This window comes from Moschus berezovskii, chromosome 8 (genome assembly GCF_049115385.1).
Source record: "Moschus berezovskii isolate FMDL1 chromosome 8, NW_MosBer_1.0, whole genome shotgun sequence".
Taxonomy (NCBI): Eukaryota; Metazoa; Chordata; class Mammalia; order Artiodactyla; family Moschidae; genus Moschus; species Moschus berezovskii.
In genome coordinates, this window is record NC_142467.1 from 60,962,323 (window position 1) to 60,982,488 (window position 20,166).

A 20,166-nucleotide genomic window follows, 5' to 3' on the forward strand; every position below is an offset into this window, starting at 1 on the left:
AGTTTGAGTCAGATGATCCCTAAGCCCCTTCTCCCTAAAATTCTGGGATTCTCAGGGTTTTTTGTGTCGAGGCTGACATCCTGTACACCTAGCCACCACCACCACCACACATGTACACCCTCACACCACATCTCTTCAGCTGCCCTTCAGTCCAGGCAGGCAAGAGCCTACCTTCATGTGGGGAGGTGGACAGAGCACCTGGAGGGGACCAGGAGGTCCCGTGGGGAACGTTTACCCAGGTAGAGATGCTCAGGCTCCTGTTTACCCATGCAACCTGGAAGACTTGCAGCAGCCCCACCCTGAGGAGGGGGTGGAGGGCGGGTAGCGGGCGACTGTGCCTGCCCCTCTCTGACTCATTCCAGGGTGGGTTGACTGGGCCCGCCTGGGCCCCAGGGAAACCAGGGCTACAGGGGTGGGGCCGCCAGAAGAGGGCATGGGAGGGCCGCCAGGGAGCAGCGGCTGCTCAAGGGGCATCGGCACAACCTTGAAGATGAGAAGTTTTGTCCATGAGCAAGGGATAAGAGGGCAGCAGTTGCAGTAGCTGGCGGCAGGGAAAACATCTCCACAGCGTGAGCTCCCTTCCGGCCCTTGTCTCCTCAGGACCCCAGTACATTCACTCACCCCAAGACACTGAGGCCTAATAGAGATCTCCTAGGTTTACCTCCCTAAGTGTTTTCTTTAAATGCCCCCCAGCCCCTGGCAACCAGAATCTACTTTCTGCTTCTGTGGATTCACCTATTCTGGACATTTCACAGAAATACAATCAGAGTCCATGGCCTTTCAAGACTGGCTTTTTCCACTTAAAATAATGTTTCCAAGGTTCATAGATGTTGCAGTATGTGCATGGGTCTACCACGTTTTGTTTATATATGCATCAGCTGGGGTTGTTGCATCATTATAGTCCTTTCCACATTTGGGCTGTTATGAATAATGCAGCTATAACATTTGTGTCCAAGTTTTTGTGTGGACATATATTTCAGTTCTCTTGGGTATATGCCTAGGAGTTGACTTGCTTGGTCATATGGTAACTATGTTTAATTTTTTGAGGAACTACCAGCTGTGTTTCAAAGTGGCTGTACCATTTAGCATTTCCACCAGCAAAGTAGGGGGGTTCCCATTTCCACACATCTTCACCACCACTTGTTATTATCCATCCTTTTTTAATACAGCCATCTGAGGGGGTGTCAAGTGGTACCTCTGTGGTTTTTATTTTCATTTCCCTAATGACTTTTCATGAGTATTTGTATTTTCTAAGAGATAATACTTGAATTAATACGTTAATGCTGATATCAGCAGCAGCCAAGGAGACCAGACTAGACTCTGGGATGGTAGTAGAATGTACCTTTCTCTAAAGAATCAGATGTCTTTAATTGCTTGGTAGAGATATTTGTCAGTATTCATTAAGCACCCATTACATGCCCAGTGCTGTGCTAGACACTGGAGTTCGTTCACCAGTGAAGCAGACAGCCTCTGCCCAGATGGAGCTTACCTTCTATTGGAGGTAGCTCAGCTGGTAAAGAATCCACCTGCAGTGCAGGAGACCCGGGTGATTCCTGGGTCAGGAAGATCTGCTGGAGAAGGGATAGGTTACCCACTCCAGTATTCTTGGGCTTCCTTTGTGGCTCAGCTGGTAAAGAATCTGCCTGCAATGCAGAAGACCTGGGTTCGGTCCCTGGGTTTGGAAGATCCCCTGGAGAAGGGAAAAGCTATCCACTCTAGTATTCTGGCCTGGAGAATTCTATGGACTGTATAGGCCATGGGGTTACAAAGAGTCAGACATGACTGAGCAACTTTCAGGCTTTAGACAGCTAGTAATTGCACAACTAGTCCTTTAATTGTTAGAATAAATGCTATAAGTTTAAGTACAAAACTAAGAGAAAGAGTAAGGGAGGAGACCTGAGCAGCTTCTCTGAGACACTGATATTTTGAAAGTCCTGGGCAAGGAGTCACTTGGCCTCTTAGAGGAGCTGAACTAAGCCAGTGGAGTCTGAATATACTGCAAGATGGGGACAAGACAAGAAGCAGGACAGGTGGTGAGGCCCAGATTAGACTTGGGGAGGGCTGAGTACAAAACCGTTGGAGGGTTTTGATACTGGAAGCGACTGATCAATTTACATATTTTAAAGACCACTCTGGCTGCAGCCACAAAGCAGAAAGATTAGAGATGAAGGCAAGAGTGAGGACAGGAAGACCTACGAGGAGGCAACTGTGGCCATCCAAGAAAGAGACCACAGAGGCCTGTGGGGTGGAAGGGAGGCAGTAGTAAGACGTGGCAGAGCCCCAGGAGGTATGGAGGCAGGCCTCAGCAAGAGACAGCTGGGGAACCAAAAATCAGAGACTGCCTCTAAGCCTTTGGTTCATGCTCTTTAGTCACAGAAGTGAGCAAAGGTAGAGGAGCAGGTGGCAGGGCACAGGAGCGGGAGCTGCGTTTGGGTAGCCTAGCACTGTCCCTGGGGTGGTGTCTAGGGAGCGGCCAGATTCTCTCACTTGGAGGTCATTGGTCATCTTCACCTCCCCAAACATGGGAGAACACAGTGAAGAAATATGAAGGGAGTGTGAGACATTGCCCTCAGAGCCCAAGTGTGCTGGAAGAGGATGACTGCACATCTTCCATGTGGAAATCTTCCTGGCGTGAACACCAACACAGTTGGTGACTTGGGAGGACCCTGCAATTACAGGGCCAGCCTCCAGGTACTACTTTCTGAGGTGCAAAGGCCTTTCCCCCACACCTTCTGCAACCAGCTCCCCCACTGCCCTCCCTTTTTGCCTTTCCAGGGCCCCAGCCTAGTCCCCACTGTGACACAGTTCTGGAAGCCCCAGGCCATAGATCCCAGCCAGGGCCCCATCTTCCTTCCTTCAGGAGTCATCCACTGCCTTCCAAGTCCTGAGTGCGTGCAGACGTGCATGGGGGCAGACCCAAGTGTGCGGCTGTGGTCCCACCACCATCCACGCTCCTGCCCAGCATTAGGCAGGTTCTGCCACCCCTGATCGCAGAGGGCATCAAGATGGCCTGAGGTTTCCCTGGCTTGGTCAGGGCCCCGGAGAGGACCCAGGTCTGTGGTCCACATCGTGTTTGCATCCATCTGTCAAGCCTTGGTGCTGACGTGTTCTTCCAGGATGGACCAGGTGCCTGGTGAGAACATGCAGTCAGACATCAGGAGCCCTGAGGCTTTGTTACAACACACCCTGGACTCCGGAAGGCTCTTCTCTGCTCTCTTTCCTCACTCTTCCTTGGCAATGCAATCAAAGGGCAGGACAACCTTTAGGGTTCTCCCAGCACTGAGATTTTACAGCTCACAGGCGTGGTCATCTCAGCTGTTTCTCTTCTCTGTCCCTTTCTCTATTCCCTGGGTCTCACTGACCTAGAAGCATGTGGGTCCCAGACGGGTGTGGGGTTGCACAGAGGTGGGAGACGTCAGCAGGGGTGGGGCTCAAGAATGCCAGACCAGCAGCAGGCACGGTATGCTGGGAAGGTGGGAGTCGGCCTTGCCCGCTGGGTTTTATCAGCGAGCTCCTCAGACATATACAGAGGCAGAGCTGTGTATACACTCCTGTTCCTGCGCTCCATCTGTCTCTCCACACGTCTAAACACTCAGGGCGCCAAGTGCTTGCCCTCCTCCTCCTCCTCTTGTCCCCCCACTTACTGCAGGGGATGGTGCAGACTCAGTACCCCTGAGGAGACAGAACTGGCCAAGGTAGGATGGGCCACCTGTCAGGAGGTTGCTGTTGAGCGGGCAGGAGAGGCCCTCCCAGCCCCAGAGACTGGGGAGAGCAGGAACTCATTGATGGCCAGTATGGATACACAGCCTGAGGGGTTAGCTAGCAGATAAAAACTGAAATTGGGGGCAGGAATTTCCACTTGAAACCAGGCTTCTGGTTGCCATCCCACTGAGGAGCCCAGCTTTTGGGATTTTCATTTATCAGATTAATCTGATCCATCAGAGATGTGCAGTCTGGGTTAACAGCCTTGAACCCAGGCTTGTTCTCACCTAGTTTCCACATCTCAGCTGTCCCCTAGCCCTATCCCCAACAACCTAAAGCCCTGATTTATAGCCCTGGCTACTCAAGGCCTGGGGGCTCCCTCTAGGGAGCAGAAGTGGGGGAGCTGCCTGGCAAGAGTGGACATGAAGGCCCTGGATGCTTCTGGAGATATAGTGGCCTTTGTGGCGTTTCTGGGAGGCTTGTCCCCACCCTGGGACAAAGGAAGAAGAGAGGGGAGCTAGGGATCTCCCTACATCTCCCAAGATCTTAGATAATTAGTGTCCAAAAAGGTGCCATTCTCCACACAGTTTCCAGTTTCCTCCATTCACACCCGGGTCCATGAGAGCCCCAGTGGTGCAGATGGATGTACGTGTCTCCTCCCTGCACCCTGTGACTTGCCCCCGACATAAGACATGGTGCCTCATCCCACCTGCCCGGGCGCCCCCAGAAAGGCAGACATGCGGGGAGGCAGTGGAGGTGGGCCCTTATTTCAGAAAACAGAGCAGTTTCGCCAGCCTCTCCTCCCCTTCAAAAAAGAAAATCTTCCCAGCCTTTGGAGGTTTGCCCAGAGCGTGAGTGCACTGTGGTGCTGGATAGATGATCAGAGCTCACAGTGGCCTCCCCTTGGCCTTGTTTGGTGACTTGAGGGACTCCCAGCCATTCCTAAAGCCTCCAATAATCCAGCTCTGAGATGGGCCATGAAGGACCATGAAGAAGGTGATTCCTGGGGCCCAGCCGTGGTCTCCGTGGGTCACCAGCACGTATCTCTCATACCTCCAGTGAGCACCACTCTATCGTCCTGGTCGGGGCACGCTCGGAAGTGCAACGAGACAGCCAAGTCCTACTGTGTCAACGGAGGTGTCTGCTACTACATCGAGGGCATCAATCAGCTCTCCTGCAAGTAAGTGACCAGTGGGGGTGGGCATGGGGGCAGGAGCAGGGGGAGAGAGGCCGGGGCGGAAGTGGAGGGCTCTAGGAAAAAGTGGGCTTCAAGCCACTGATAAGGGGTCTCCAAGGGGGTGTAGTCAGGGAGGTTTGCCCCACTTCCTAGCCCTTTTCTGGAATACAGGGAGATGTAAGCTCCAAAGGGCTCAGGGCTTCTGCAGTCCCAGTGTCCCAGGCCCCTACCCACCCAATCTTCCAGTGTCCCCGCTTTCACCGACACCTTCTAGGGAGATGGCGAGACCAGTCTCTGCCCTGGGCAGTGGGCACTGGATTCTCTCTCTCTCTCTTTCTTGCCCTTCCCATCTCTCAGCAACTTTCCAAACTTTATTCTGATGAACACTGCCTGGATCGCATCTTCCCAGCAGTGAGAACCCGGCACACGTCCCAGAGCCCATGCTAGCTGAGGTCTGCTCTGTTCTCCCTGCCAGCAGGAAGCCAGTGCCCAGATACGCCGTGGCTTCTGTCCATGCCACTTCAGTCCCTAGTCCCTCTCTCGGGTGTGAGGGGCCACCAGCAAGGACATTACTCAGGTGTGGCCGAGTGGGCGAGGTCAGGGCTGAGGAGAAAGCTCATGTTGGGACTCTGCCTCCCCAAGGGCTGCCTCGTAGGACCTCCCAGGAGCTGAGGACCCCTGCTCCCATCCTTAGCCAATGGGGCTGGTGTGAGCACAGTGATCAGGGAGGGCTTGTTGGGGCCCAGCCAGGTCTTCTGGGAGCTGGCACCTACTGCCCCTTGACAGATCCTCTGGTGGGCGAGCCAGGAACAGGTAGGGGAGCTTGTGAGGGCAGCACAGGTTCTGGCCTGATCTGAGGAGCAGAGGGTGCGGTGCTTAGTCACTCAGTCATGTCTGACTCTCTGTGACCGCATGGACTGTAGCCCTCCAGGCTCCTCTATCCATGGGGATTCTCCAGACAAGAATACTGGAGTGGGTTGCCATGCCCTCCTCCAGGGGATCTTTCCAACCTAGGGACTGAACCCAGCTCTCCTGCATTGCAGGCAGATTCTTTACCCTCCGAGCCAGAGGAGCAGAGGGAGGGAGGCCTAGTTAGCAACTCTGGGTTTCAAAGCAGTCTTGGGCTCTAGTGAGGTGCCGAAGCTGCCCCGTTCCCCATAGCATCTGGGCACAGGTCAGCAGGGCATTGATGAAAATTCAGGGGGAGGCATTTGCCAGCCCCACAAACAAGGTCCAGTCACTGCTCCCAGCTCTCCTGCCTCTGGCCTCCAGCTCCCTCCTGATTATGACCTTGGCCAAAGGCGCCCCCACCTCACAGCGTGATAACGGGGGCCACGCCTCCTTCACGCTCTCCCCTCAGTGGACGGCCTCCTCTGCCAGCATTCGTCTTGGTCCACCTTCTACCTGCTGCCATCTACCTTCCAGCCTCCCCCATCCTGGATCTCAAGGGACAGTCCCCAAGGAAAGAGCAGGTCCTCTGGGAAGGTCTCGGTCCAGACTCAGCCCCTCATCCTCTCTTTCTGCCTCTAGGACAGTGTCACAGACCCTGGGAACATTCTAGCCTTGAAAATGCTCTGAGCACTTAGGAATAGATCTATAGAAATGTGTAAGCATTCTGGAATACCTTACAGAGATGGCCCAGCCCTGGACCCCCTCCTCTGATCCCCTGCAGCACACACACACCAGGCCTCTCATCTTCTCTAGCCCCTTGGACCCCCAGACCCTTGAAAGGACCCAGAATTGTCAGTGATCAGCCCTGGCTCCAGACAGGAAAGGTTGCAGCCAACCAGGATAGATGCTGGGGCTGGGGAGGGCTGTGGAGCCCAGGACTCCAGTGCTAGAGCTTAGTGTGGAAAAGAGAACAGTGAGCTGTAGGGTTCCTGAGGAGCCCTGCCAGCAAGGCTGTACCACTAGGACCCTCTGGGTTCCACCCAGCTGAATCTGAGAGGAGCAGGGTACAGGAGCCTGAGCCATTGTGAAGATGCTGTCCTATCACCCCCAACCAGGACAGCTGGGGTTCACTGCTTAGAACCTGAGCTCAGTACCCAGAACTGCCACCTCCCCAGCTTAACCCCAGCCAGGGCTCTTGGAACCAACTTCCCTGACACCCTGGACCCCCAGGAGAGGGGAAACCCTGGTGGGGATGGCAATCAGGAGGGCAGGTCCTCAGAGCTGTGCTGGAGAAGGGCAGGGGGGAGGGGGGCAGGGCAGAACCCAGAGGCCATTCTGAGGGTGGGTGAGCCGGGAGGGAATGGGGGCAGGCCTTTTGGGGTTCCTGATGACACCCTGAATGGAATGGATGGAATAAAAAGGAGAGAACATAGGAAACGGAACTCACGTCGTACCATTTGTGCTGTTTGTTTACTTTTTTATTTTGATTTTTTTGCATTTCCGCTTAGCTTGGATAATGAAACTAAACTGGTCAGTTTCATTCCAGTTTCGACAAAAATCAGTTTTCCTTCCTGGTTTTCTGACACTTGTTGTTGTGTATTGGTTCCGAGCCCTGCAGGGAGTGTTGGAAAGTGGGCACACTCCATCCCTCCTGTTTTTCTAGAATTCAGAGCCAAAAGAAACAGTGTCACTGATACTGAATTTTGTTTTAAAAAGGAAAACTTAGGGGGATTTGAAAACGGGGGTCCAAATCACAGTGACCGCCTCCTGTCTGGGCCAGACAGGGGCCTCTGCACTTCCTCTTGCTGCTTTCTCCTCTTCTCTCCGTGTTTTTATAGAGCACGGTTGGTGCGTGACTCTTGGGGACTGGTTCAGGGGATGATGACAGAACAAGACTCTCTTTCCAGCCCTGTGCACATACCAGTGGCATGCCTCTCCTTGCCATCAGCCCGTCCCCCCATCCCCCGCTCCCATGTCCAGGTGATCCCTCATCCCATCCCCATCTGCCTGCTCATCCTCTCCACCACCACCCCCACCCCCACCCCCCGCTCATGAGGCCAGAGACCCTTCACTCCCTCCAGTGCCCGGGGCACACCCTCATCCCTCATCCTCCCCTTCCCCTGGGTGAGGGCAGCACACATGGCATTATCCCCAGGCTACCAAAAGGAGAAACTGAGGCCCGGGAGGTGGGGTGGGAAACCAGGGAGGCAGCGTCCCAACCTCTCTGTCATGGTGCAGCCCGCGGGCTCTCCTCTCTGCCCCTCTCACCCCTGCTCTTCTCCAGCCCTGAGCACAAACCTTCCCGGAGTCAAGGATAATGGCGTGGGGCTAAGGGCCAGGAAGCCTGTACCCCATGTCCCTGAAATTCAGGGAGTCAATCCCTGTCTGAGTGGGAACTTACCCACTACCAGCCAGCCACACCAAATTCAGCCCCTGCTCCAGGTTGACAGGCTAATGTAGCCTGTTCCCTGTTACCAGGTCCTGGGAGCAGGGTGGCAAGGCTGTTGGCCACCCCCAGAGCCTTCTCCAGGGATGCCCCCAGCCTCCCGGACGTGGTTCATCCTCAACAAGTAAGGCTAATGAAAGGAGCCAGGGCACTACCCCGTAAGGTGCCCACCTCCCACCGCCTTCTCCTTTGTTCAGCCAGCAGGGAACACGCTTTCCCAGGGTAGGAAGGGTAGGACTACATTGCACAACTGCAGAGGGCTTTTCTGCGTTGTCGACAGTGTCCACGGTGCCACCTGGAGTTGTGCAACTCTGTGGCCATGAAAAAGAGGAGGATACGGTTGGGGTAGTCCAGGCTGGGTATAGGGCCAGGAACACAGGGACGTACTTAACTACCCCCATCTCCAAGAGCCGCAGGAAAGCATGCTGGCTCTCCGCAATGGGAATAAATTCCCCTCTGTCCCCTCCTGCTCCTGCACTCCCCATTCTCTCTCTTACACAGATGTGCGCACATACACACGCACGCACACACACACACACAGGTTTCCCCTGTCTCCAGAGTCGGGCTAATCTCAGACATGGGACACAGGCAAGCCTCTCTCTTATTCCTTTGAGGATTCCAAGAGTCATTTTAGCAACTCCCTGGGTCTATATCTTCCACCCCCAAAGGTGCTTCCACTTTGGGAAAAAATCACTTCTACACCTCTCCTCCCATTCCCAAGTGAAATCAGTTTCTGAGAGTTGAGAAAGGAAAGCTGAGCCTGACACAAGCTGAATGGAAAACCTTAGCCACTGCCTCCATTCTCCTGGGCTGGGATGATTGGGAATGAGGGGAAGGGGGTCAGAAAAGGATGTACTGACAAAGTTGTAGCTTCCTCTTGCAAAGCACCCTGTTCAACAGGATGAGCATGCGTCAGCTTCCCTGGCAGGCTTCCCTCCTCCCTTCTCCAGACAGCCCCTCCTCTACTACCGCTCTTTGGCCAGACATACCTGCATACACACTGCCCCTACTACAAGGACCAGCCTCCTGCCTCACCTAAGGCCCACAGAGACTCCAGCTGTCTGCTCATCAACCGCTTCCAATCCTCCAGGCTAGACTGGAGGCCACAGGGTTTTTGTGAGGGTCCTTACAGCCAATGGCCATCACCCCCTGTAAGTTCAAGGGGCTACTGATGGTTGGTATACACTAAAATGCTGAGAGGTATATAGTACATTCACCTCTTGGGGAAGTTTACTGATGAACTGTATTGACCTGTTACTAAGGGGACACTGGTGATGGGCTTACCTAATTTCCTAAATTAAAGAGGCAGAAGAGCATAGACTCATCTTTGAGTAGGGGGCTGGGGATGGGGGGTCAGTCTGGCCCTGTCTGTAAGCTTCCCTTAAGAACCTGGCCTTGCTGGGGTTCAGAAGAGCATACAGGGCTGGGCATGTCTTCCAGAAATCTGCAAGACAGGAGGGAGAGAGGCAGCTAGGGAGCAGAAGGAAGTGGACCTTAGGGGTAAGGGCGAGGTCAGGGAGATGGGAGTGGGTGGTTCTCTGAAGGAGGCAACCAGGGAGAACGAACTCCTTCCAGAGCCAGGTTGACGGAGGAGCAGGTCATGGGGAGAAGGCAGGCGTCCCAGGCAGCCTGTTGGCCCCCTGATGTGGAAGAGGCTTTGGGGTCTCCAGGGAGCCTGCTTTAGTCCCCCTGCATCATGATTCTTGCCACCTGAGACCAGATGCCCCACACCCACCCTGGGCCCACCAGCTTTGGGATGCTGGTAATTCAGGCTCCTCTCCACCCTCTCTTGTCCACCCCCCGCCCCCAGCTTTCCCCATATATACTGCTCCAGAGCAGCCTTCCCCAAACTGCATGTTCACAAGGATTCCTCAGAGAAACGACTTCCAAGGTCAGATAAATTTGGAACAAACTGGAAAGTTCAGCTCTTTCCTCCTAAAAAATTCCTCATGGCCTTTCATTTGCTAACATGCACCGCACCTCTACCAGGAAATCCGGCAATGGATTTCCTCAACTTGTTTGGCCACAGAACCCCTCTGAGAGAACAGATGAGACATTTCCAAGGCCCCTTTTGTTGTGGGCACACAATGTAGGAACAGCATCCCCATTCTCCTTTGAGCTTTCTGGAGGCTGCTACATGGATGAGAAATCCCACCCAGGGCCCTGGAGAGAACCCTTTGGTAGGGCCTGGAAGGAATGGCTCCCCAGAACTTGGTATTCCAGAAAGCTCCCAGCCTCCCAACCCTCTCCCCCCACCCACACCCCACCTGCTGACTGCCTGGCACCAAGGGTCCCCAGGCAGGTCAGGAGGGAAGTCTCAAGGACCATTAGGACCTTTAGGCAGTAAGTTCCCAATTTCCCCCACCCAGCTTCCCCAAACCATCTTTTCCCTACCCCCACCCCTGCTTTCCCACCACCTGGAGCTGCATCTATTAGAGAGATTTTAAAGGAGACTTCTGAGCCCTCCACCCAGCCCCGACTCCAGCCCCTCCAGCAACGAGTGTGCCCCAGCGCTCGACTTGGTTTTCTCATTCATCACTGTGCACTTTGATTTCTAACCTAAGCCTCGCGGATGATGCCAGTTTGTTCTGTGATTTTTCCCCTTTTCCTTCTCCAGATGTCCAAACGGATTCTTCGGACAGAGATGTTTGGAGAAACTGCCTTTGCGATTGTACATGCCAGATCCTAAGCAAAGTATGTTTGAAGATACAAACACAAGTCCCTGCTCCTTAGAAAGCTTCTGGGTGCAGTCCCCCCCACTCCCCCCCATTGTAGGACATAGGGCCAGGGGTGCTGGTTGTTTGATCTTTGGCTGTTTTTGGTTTCCTTTTTGTATTTTTGGTTTGTTAGTTCTTTTGTTTTGCTTTTTCATTTTTGGCCTAATCCTTGGGTTTAAAGTTCAGGGCTGCAGGTAAGGGGCAGTGTGGTGAGGCCGGTACAAATGGTTAACAGTGGCAAGGAACCCAACTGGCATTGGCAGGAGCCCGTGCCGGGGTGTTGCAATGCCTGTGTCTTGCTATCCTGGCTCTCTCTTTCTGGTTTTCTTTCTTTTGGTAGGTGTCCTGTGGGATACACCGGGGACAGGTGTCAGCAGTTCGCAATGGTCAACTTCTCCAGTATGTCTCTTTCTTCTATTTCTTTCCTTCCCTGCTAACTGACAGTTCTTCCCCACCCCCACCCCCCACCTTACTTTCAGAGATTGGGGGAGGGGGACCCAGGGGTATTCTCCCAGTCCTCATCAGACACCTGTGCATCTTACCGAACCAAATTTGGGTCTGCTCGCCCAACATGCAGCAAAGCTAACCTACCAAACCAGGTTGAGGGGAAAGAAAGAATAGCGTTTGTTGCAAGGGCGACAAGCAGAGGACATGAGCAACTCCAGGGAAGGGATTTGAAAGACTGTGGGCGGATGGGGTCACGAGGTATGCGTTCAGCTCATGCTCAGTCTCTGACTGGCTGGTGAGGGAACAGGGTGATGCTTCAGGAATCTCAGTCATCAACCTTCTGGCTCCACTCAGCCTGGGGCCTGCGTAGGGGTGGTCATCACCTGCTGGGGGTTTTAGTATCTGAAAAACAACTCAAGGGTATACCAGAGGTCCCAGACTTTGTTTTATGGCTAAACTCGTATTATTTTGTCTTGTTTGATTGTTTTCCTTGGTTTCTGCACTTTCTCACTTCTCTGATTAAATGTGCTCTTTGGAACTCGATGAGAAAGGCCTGGGAGGCTAAAGCCTTTCTACAAACAAGAGGCAGGGGTGACTGGGGGGTCATTCCTGGGGCCCTGCTCAGTTTCATGCAGAGGAGACTGATACAGTGCCTGCCTCCTCTGCTTGGTCACAGTCACACTGGGTTCTCTTTGCAGCTGTGCAGAGCCAGGCTCAGGTCTGTTCCTCACCAGGGGTCAGGCAGCCTGGCCAGGATGGGAAGAAGCATTTGCAGAGCCCTCACCTGCCTCTGAGAGCCTATTTGAGGATGTCAGGCTGTTGGGGGGGTTGGGGGGCGTGGGACTAGGCAGTGAGTGTGTGCTTGTGTGTTTGAGAGAGAAACAAGTTCTCAGCAAGCCTGCCTTTGAATCTGGGATCTGGCCAGAGTTTGTTTTGGCTTGATTTGGGTAGATGGGGGAGAATGGGGAAGGAGGATTGAGGGAATACAGGCCCCAGGGCAGTGGTTTTCATGGAGACTAGAGATATCTATGCAGCTAAATGTTGATGGAGGAGGAGGAGGTTGTTTGTTGCTTAACATGGGCTTCCCTAGTGGCTCAGCAGTAAAGAATCCACCTGTAATGCAGGAGACTTGGGTTCGATCCCTCGGTTGGGAAGATCTACTGGAGAAGGAAAGGGCAACCAACTCCAGTATTCTTGCCTGGGAAATCTCAAGGACAGAGGAGCCTGGCAGGCTACAGTCCATGGGGTCGCAAAGAGCTGGACATGACATAGCAACTAAACAACAAAGATTGTTAAAACATGGAATAAGGAATGGAGGGGTAACTGGCGACTCTCTCTCCAGGTCATCTCTGGTCTGAGTCCCCATCCAGGACTTCATTCCCTTCCTCTCTTCTGCTTCTAAAGGTGGAACTTCCTGGTTTGCACAATGTGTTGAGAATAGTGTGAGCCCTGGAGCTGGGGGATGAGGCCATGACTGTGGCGAGTTTTATCTGGGAGCAGTTCCTTTAAGCGCTATCAGGTGGCGGTGGAGCAGAGCAGAAAGCCACAGACTGGCTGTGGACTCCATCTGGGGCCCAGCGGTTCATGGCCCCCATCCTCCAGAGCATACTAGGCCCCTGATCAACCTACTACCCACCTCCTCCTCTCCAGGGAGGACAGATGGGCCCCCTGAGGAATTTGAACTGGATTGATGGTGGCTGGCATGAAGGGGCCGAGGGCAGGACCCAGGGGGCTGCTTAGGCAGCCCTTGGAAAAAAGGGATTTGGGGCTCAGGGTAGAGAAAGGAGCCTACCCACCATTCTCAGTCCATAGCACGAAAGCCTGGATGTTCCCCCCAACAGGAACCTCGAAGCCAAGATTTGAAGAGGAGAGTGGAGGCGCCAGGGAGGTGGGGGCTGGTCAGCCCAGATGGTCAACTATCTTAATAGAGTGTTGGGGGCAGCTCTCTCCCCAGGCTCCTCCCATTGGAGGCCAGGGAGGAAGGCCGTGGGGATAGGAACTGAACCTGTGGGCACACAGCCCAACAGAATTCTCCTGAGCCCAGGCTCCAGGACCAACTGCAGAGTCAGATCAGCCCTGTTGGAGGACTGCAAGTCAGGAGGGTATAGCAGCCAGGCAGGGCTGAGGACCAGGAGAGAGACAGTAGAAGACCTTTTCCTTCTCCCTCTTCGGCCTCCCTAGCTTACAGGACTGTTCTGGACAGGGAGTCCCAGTGCATCCTGAATCAGAGCAGTGGACCCTCCAGAACTCGGCCGCCATCCAAGCTTCCCTGCCAGCTGGGCGTCTTCAGCTTTCAGCTCAGATCTCCTGGGAGGGTCAGCCAGGCCCCAGGAGCCCAGGAAAGACTCTGGAAATGCAGCCTTTCTGTCTGGTGTTATTGGAATTCTTGCTGGCACCTTTTGGTAGAGGATTTATACTCTTCAAGCACTTTGCCCAGAGCACTCCATGCACTGCTCTATCAGATAATTATTGAGAAGGGAGTGTAAAATGCTAACTTAAGTGTTCAGGCTTGGATTCACAGGGACCTGAATAATATTGCCAGCTGCTAAGCTTACTGTTCTGGGGGCCTCATTTAACCTCTCTGATTTTCTCATCTGAAAATGGGGATAATGGCATCTATGCCCTTAGGGTTGCTGTGAGGATGAAACGAAGGGAGACACACGACAGGCTTAGTCGAGGGCCTGCAGTTGTTGCTTGAACACAGCCAAGCTCTTCTCCCAGCTACTGCTGGCCTGGGGGTGAGGGCCCCCAGAGGCTGACTCTCAGCACATCCTGAGCAAAGTGTTTGACCTTCCCCCTCTGTCCAGACAGCCTCTAGACCTGCGGCCACAGTAACTTCCCCTTCTTCCCCTGACAGCCCCTCCACTTCCCAAGAATCAAAACTTGTGCACCTGGATACCCCTCACATACAAGGGCACAAACCTGCACACACTCACGAACACACGAGCACATGCCTGCACTCGCACGCCAACACAGACGTGTGCTGACACCTGCTCACACAGGCACACACACACGAGCACATGAGCACATGCTCTAGGGTCCACATCAGGACCTCCTCATCCAGTAGCCTGAGACCGTGTATCTCAGGGCCTGTCCAGGATGGAGACTTTGCCTGTTGTCTGATCAGCCGGCCTTGCTGGGAGTTCAGCAGCAGGTGACCATGGTTACTGGTCAGTATGCAGGTTTCTGTCCAGTAGGACCTGTCTGTGACTTAGTGGTGTCACTCTATGCTGGCTGAGTGGCAATCAGTGAATATGACGAGCAGAAGACTTTGGTTTTTTGTTTAGTTTTTATTTTGCTGGAGCTGACATAGCTGCAGGCCCCTCAGAATCCACCCATGGGGCAAGGGAAGCAGGGCTTCCTTCTAGTGACCAGCCAAGCCCTCAGTCACATAACCAGTCCTGCCAGCTACCACTGTCGATCCAATACAGCACTGGCCTTTGACTCAAAGGGGAGGCCAGTCAGGAGCCCTCAAAGCTGCTGCTGTACTGCTTGGTTCCCAGAGGAGTGAGTGATGCAGGAGAAAACTCTTAAATGACTTTGGGAGCCCTGCTCACTTCTTCAGGTGGTCATGTTGTCCTGAGGACTAGCCAGTCAGGCCTGCCCAGGGACTCAATGGGCAGGAATAGCCGTGGCTTAGCCCCACGAGATCACAGACCTGGCCTCTAGCTTCCTTTCTGCCTCCAAATTTGCTGTGTGACCTTGGGAAAGTGTCCTAGCACCACAGCCCCCAGCTGCCTCATCTACTACAAACACCATTACAAGCAGAGCTCAAACCAGCTCTGTGAACCATAGTTCTCTCAGCCTCTGGGGTGCTGTGGCCAAGTGGGCTCTTCTCTCTGGGGAGCCTGGGTGCATATCCAAACACTGTGAGCTCTCTCGAGCTGCCTGGAGGGTCCCTGGGGCTACAGGATTAGACGCTTAGTGAATGCTGCCCCTGAGGACCCCTTGAGTCTGTCAAGTTTGTGCTGCTTGCTTAGCACAGCTGGCCAGCCAAGGCAGGTCCCAGGAGAGGAGAGGACACGCTGTGTTAAGGACTCCTACCTCCCAGCAGTACATGTAAGACCACAAAGAGATCACCCTCAACCTCAAATTTAACAGGAGTGCCCAGAAAGGTTCATGTTTGGAAGAGCTGGGGTTGATGCTTCAAGGGTGTGGTCACTGCATGGAATTGGGGGGTCAGAGCCCCAGGATCTTCCTCAAGGCTCTTTCAGTCAGAGCCATCCTGCTCGCTTGCCCTTTTCCAATGGCAGAGCCCTCTGGACTCCCTGTCAGGAAGCAAAGGAGAAATCCACATGTGCCCATGCTCCCCTCCCTCCACAGGAGATGAGACCCTCAGAACACAGCTCCACCTCTTCCTGGGATCTGGGGAAGCTTGCTCTGCACATGGGGAGGCGATGGAGAGGGCCCTGGCCCACCACCTTGGCCTCTTCCTCTCCCTGGCTACAGGCACCTTTCTCACATGAGGAAACGGAGACTATGACTTGCCCACACGCACACAGCAAACTGGGGACAAAACAGAGACTCGAAGCCCACACTCAGATGCCGGCTGCTACCTCAGAATGCTAGAGGCACTTTTCAAAAACATTGGGGAGATTTCTGGGCTCCCACCCCAGAGCCCGGTTCCATTGGCCTGGATGATTCTGAAGCACAGCCAGGTTGCAGACCTTCCAGGGATCCCGTAGCCAGGCCTGATCCCCACTCCACAGATGAGAGACGGAGAGCCAGACAGGCAGGGAACTCGGGTCGCACAACAGGTCAGTGCCAGAGCTGATTCCTGGTCAGGCCCTCTTATCCGAGCCTTCGATATCCTGGGCATCTACCTTGAAGGGCCATGAAATTGCACATTCACAACATGATCCCACTTCAAAGAGCACAACTGGCTGCCATGCAGGGGGCACAGGTGTTCTCCAGGTGGCACGCTTGTTTCTTTGTCCAAGTTGAAGTTTGCTTTCCTAAGTAGTGAAAGTAGGCTGACACCCCAAGGCCTCACCCTGCAAGTTTCTAGGATGTTGGGGGTGTCAGGTGGAGAAGTGACCTGCTCCCCTCCCCACCCCGGCTCCCCACAGACTCTGAGCCTCTATGCCAGGCTCCTAGTAGGTGGGCAGGCCAGTGAGGCCTAAGGGGACAGGACAGGGACAAAGGGCCAGTCTGAGTACCCTCTGCACTCATTCTGAACAGAAAAATGGGCCCTGTGAATGAGCTCAAGCAGAGCAGACTGTCTCCAGGAGGGGCTGGCGCCGGAGCTGGGAGGGGGAGTATGGGGATGCCTTGGACCCCTGCCCCCCACTCACTTTCCTCCCCGGGGACATCTGCCAACTGACTTCTGCCCCTCCCCACCAGGTACTAACCCCACAGCTCATCTCTAAAGAACCCGCCCTGCCTGCTGAGCCTAACCCTTCTTCTCCCTACCCCCCAGCAAGGGCTCCTGGGGGCTGGGTGCCAGGGAAGGGGCTCAGGAGGCCGGGAGGGGACCCCACTAACCTGCTTTCACCTCACAGGCTGCTGCTGGTGTCTGAAGAGTCCTGACCAACGTTTCTCTCTCTCTCTCTCTCCCGCCCTTCCCCCATCTCTGTCTGTATCTCTCCCTCCATCCCTTCCCCTCTGACCCTCCTCTCTCCCGCACTGCCAGAGCACCTTGGATTTGAACTAAAGGGTACGGAGCCTCTATGTATGGGTCAGCACCATCCACACAGCCCCTCTCCTCAGCCTCTGACACCATGTGTGCTGGATGTTGAGTTTCCTTTCCCCCAAAATGGAAAAGGGAGGATTTCAGAAATCCCCCCGTCCCTGCCAGGATGTCCTATAGTAAACTACACTGATGTGGGAGAGATGAGAAAAGCCTATGCACAGCAGGGTGCCCTGGGGTTCAGACTGTACCCAGTGTACAGCAGCACCCCCTTGCCTGGGGCTGATCACCATGGTACTCAGGGGAACAGGCCCCGTGAGCTGTATGTGGCCCAGTGGGTTGGCCAAAAAGCCAGGTCCCTCGAAGAGTGGGTATCCAGAAGCCACGGAATCTTGCTTTGGAGAACTGTGCAGAGAGGCAGCCCTTTCAATTTGACTTTAATCCTCTTTCCTTTTCCCATTTCCATTTCCATTGCTTTTCATTCTGCACCGGGCTGGCAGCTGATAACACCTATTTGTCTCCGCCCCCTGCCTCGTGTTTGTCTGCCAGGCTTTGCCATCTGCTTGAGGCTGTTACTCCTATCATGATCTGTCTCCACGAGGGCACATGTGTTTGTCTATGGGCAGCACCAGCAAGGGTCTAGGGTGGGCTGGTACCTCCTGCCTCCCAGCTCAGAACCTTACCTCCCTCCCGTGACTGCCCTCTGGACCCTGGAAGATGCCCTGGGCAGGAAGAGACTCTGAGGTCCATCTTTCCAACTCTCTGGCTTTGTGCTGGGAGCCTCCACCCTGGTCCACACATGTTATATAGCTGAAGAGAAGCAGGAGCTCAAGACGGGTTGAGGCTTCGATGCAGTCAGACCTCAGATGTTTGTGGAGCTGGCAGTTATAAAAAAAGCTGTTCTTGTGGCAGGTTGGGGGAGGCCCTAGTTCCCCTGCCACCTAGCCACCGTCAGCTATTCTCAGAAAATGGAGCTGAAAGTCTATGTGTAAGAGTATGTCTGTCTGTCTGCTGTGATGGGGTGGGGAGGAGAGGAGTCAAATCTGGTGTCCGTGTGATCCTGCCAGGGGACACAAGAGTGAATCTGTAGGTGTGCGTGTCTGTGTTATTATGGGGAGCTGACGTGTTTACACCTTGTTGGGTCTCTCAGTGCAGGATGTAAGCACACGGAGGGGTGCAGTGGGTGCAATCTTTGTTGTTAAGAGTTGAGCATGAGCAGTGGGTGTGGAGGCAAGTGTGAGCATCTGTAATGTGACTGTCTGTAAAGGTGGTCTGTATATTCATTCACTCACCAACTCAAAAACATCTCCTGAGCCCCAGAGTTGGCCAGACCCTGGGGATCTAGCATGCAGAGTTGCTGCCCTCCTGGCAGAACAAGCAAACAAGAAAGATATCAGGTGGTGGTAAGCACTATACAGAAAATATCCAGTTGGCCAAAAAGGTTGTTCGGATTTTTCCATAAGATGTAATAGAAAAACCCAAATTAACTTTTTAACCAGCCCAATAAAAGGGACTGGGATAGCAGCAAGCCAGGGTGGGGACTGACTCTAACTAAGTGATCAGAGAAGGCTTGTCCAGTGAGGTGATGTTTGGGCTAAAACTTGACAGAAAGTAGCCAGCCCTGCAAACAGTAGGTGGGGGTGGAGTGTTTATGGTGGGGACACAGCAAGTTAGGGAAGACGTGGACGGGCCTGCCTTGTTCAGTGGGTGGAAGGACTGCCAGTGACTCTGGAACACAGCAGATATTGCGGGGGAGGACCACAGATGGGATCTAAAGGAAGGGACCGGGTGACCCTGGGTCTTGTGGGCCACGGTAAGGCTTTAGGTTGTATTTGAATTGCAGGGGGATGCCAGTGTGGGTTTTTAAGCATCCTTAAAATGATCTGCTTTATGATCTTTATGAGGAGTAAAATGATCTGCTTTATGATTGGAAATCAATGTGGCTTTGGGGCAGAGAATAGACTGGGTAAGGTGACAGGATGTGGAGGAATAGAATCAGAAAAACCAGTCAGAAGGTGGACAGCTGTCCAGGGAGAGATGGCATCATCTTGGACAAAGCTGGAAGCCCCAGAAGAGGTAAGAAGTGGTCAGATCTGGGATCTACTTGGGAGGTAGAGCTGAGAAGACCTGCTGATGGGTCAGGTACCAGAGTGGGTGGGAAGATCAGGAACGAATGATTCTGAGGCTTGGAGCCTGTACAGCAGGAAAAGTGGTGCTGCCACCTTAGAGATGGGAAGGGCAGAGGGCAGGTGTGGGGGGGTGGGCAGATGGGGTCAGTGCATCTGCTTGGCCATGGCCCTTGGCTGTAGGAATCTGGAGCTAGGGGAGAAGTTGGTACAAGAGAGAGAAATGTGAGATTAGCCGCATACAGGTGGTATTTGCAGTGTGAGTCTGAGTGAGATGATGGAGGGAGAGAGGGCAGGTAGGGAGAGGAAGATGCCTGAGAGCTCTGGGCCTTTCTACCCTGAAGCCCACATGGAAGAGTGGGGAGCAGCAACTGAGACAGAGATGAGCCAGTGCAGGAGGAGGAAATCCAGGAGAGAAGACCAGCTGGGGAAGTGAGCCCAGCTGGCGGAGTCCGCTGAGAGGGAAGTGAGTGGACCAGAGGTTTGGCAGCAGAGGGTTGTTGGTGACCATGACCAGAGTGGTCTCAAAGGAGTGACGGAGACAGAGGCCTGACTAGAGGACTGAGGGGTGGCCGGGGAGGAGAACCACAGGCAGGACGAGGACCACAGAGCCCAGAGGCGGGGATCTTGGGTAAAGGGCTGTTTGTTTTACGACTCTGCATGATGGTGTGTTCGTGGGCCTGATCACGTGCACGGTGGACGTGCATGAGTGTATCCCTGTATCCCTGTGAAGGGTCCGTGTGTCAGCCAGGCGTAGTCCTCCAGGTATGTGTGTCTGGGCATCTGTACCCAGTCTGTGCTGCTGGGTGTACCTTTGCCACAGGAGGTGCTGCAAGCCTGGCGGCCTAGGCACATTGCCCAGGGTTCCACCAAGGTGTTGGGTCCGGTCCCCTCTTATCCCAGTCCTGCTGGGAGGGAGCAATGTGGAAGGGCCGGCCAGCCCATGCAAGTGGGAGTGAGGGTGACCATGTTGTGTGCTAGCCCCTTTTTCCTTCTCTTCCTCCAGACTTTCTCTGTTCTAGAAGGGTAGG

At 54.1% G+C, this 20,166-nt stretch overlaps 1 protein-coding gene across 2 annotated transcripts in view; it reads left to right on the forward strand.

The window, feature by feature from the left end:
- Positions 1-20,166, forward strand: part of NRG2 (neuregulin 2) — a 201,196-nt gene that overhangs the window by 167,811 nt on the left and 13,219 nt on the right. For both annotated transcript variants that reach the window (XM_088838631.1, XM_088838632.1), the window contains exons 4-5: positions 4,762-4,882; positions 10,834-10,910. In XM_088838631.1, coding sequence (XP_088694757.1) covers positions 4,762-4,882; positions 10,834-10,910 — 198 coding nt within the window. The remainder of the gene's footprint in view (positions 1-4,761; positions 4,883-10,833; positions 10,911-20,166) is intronic.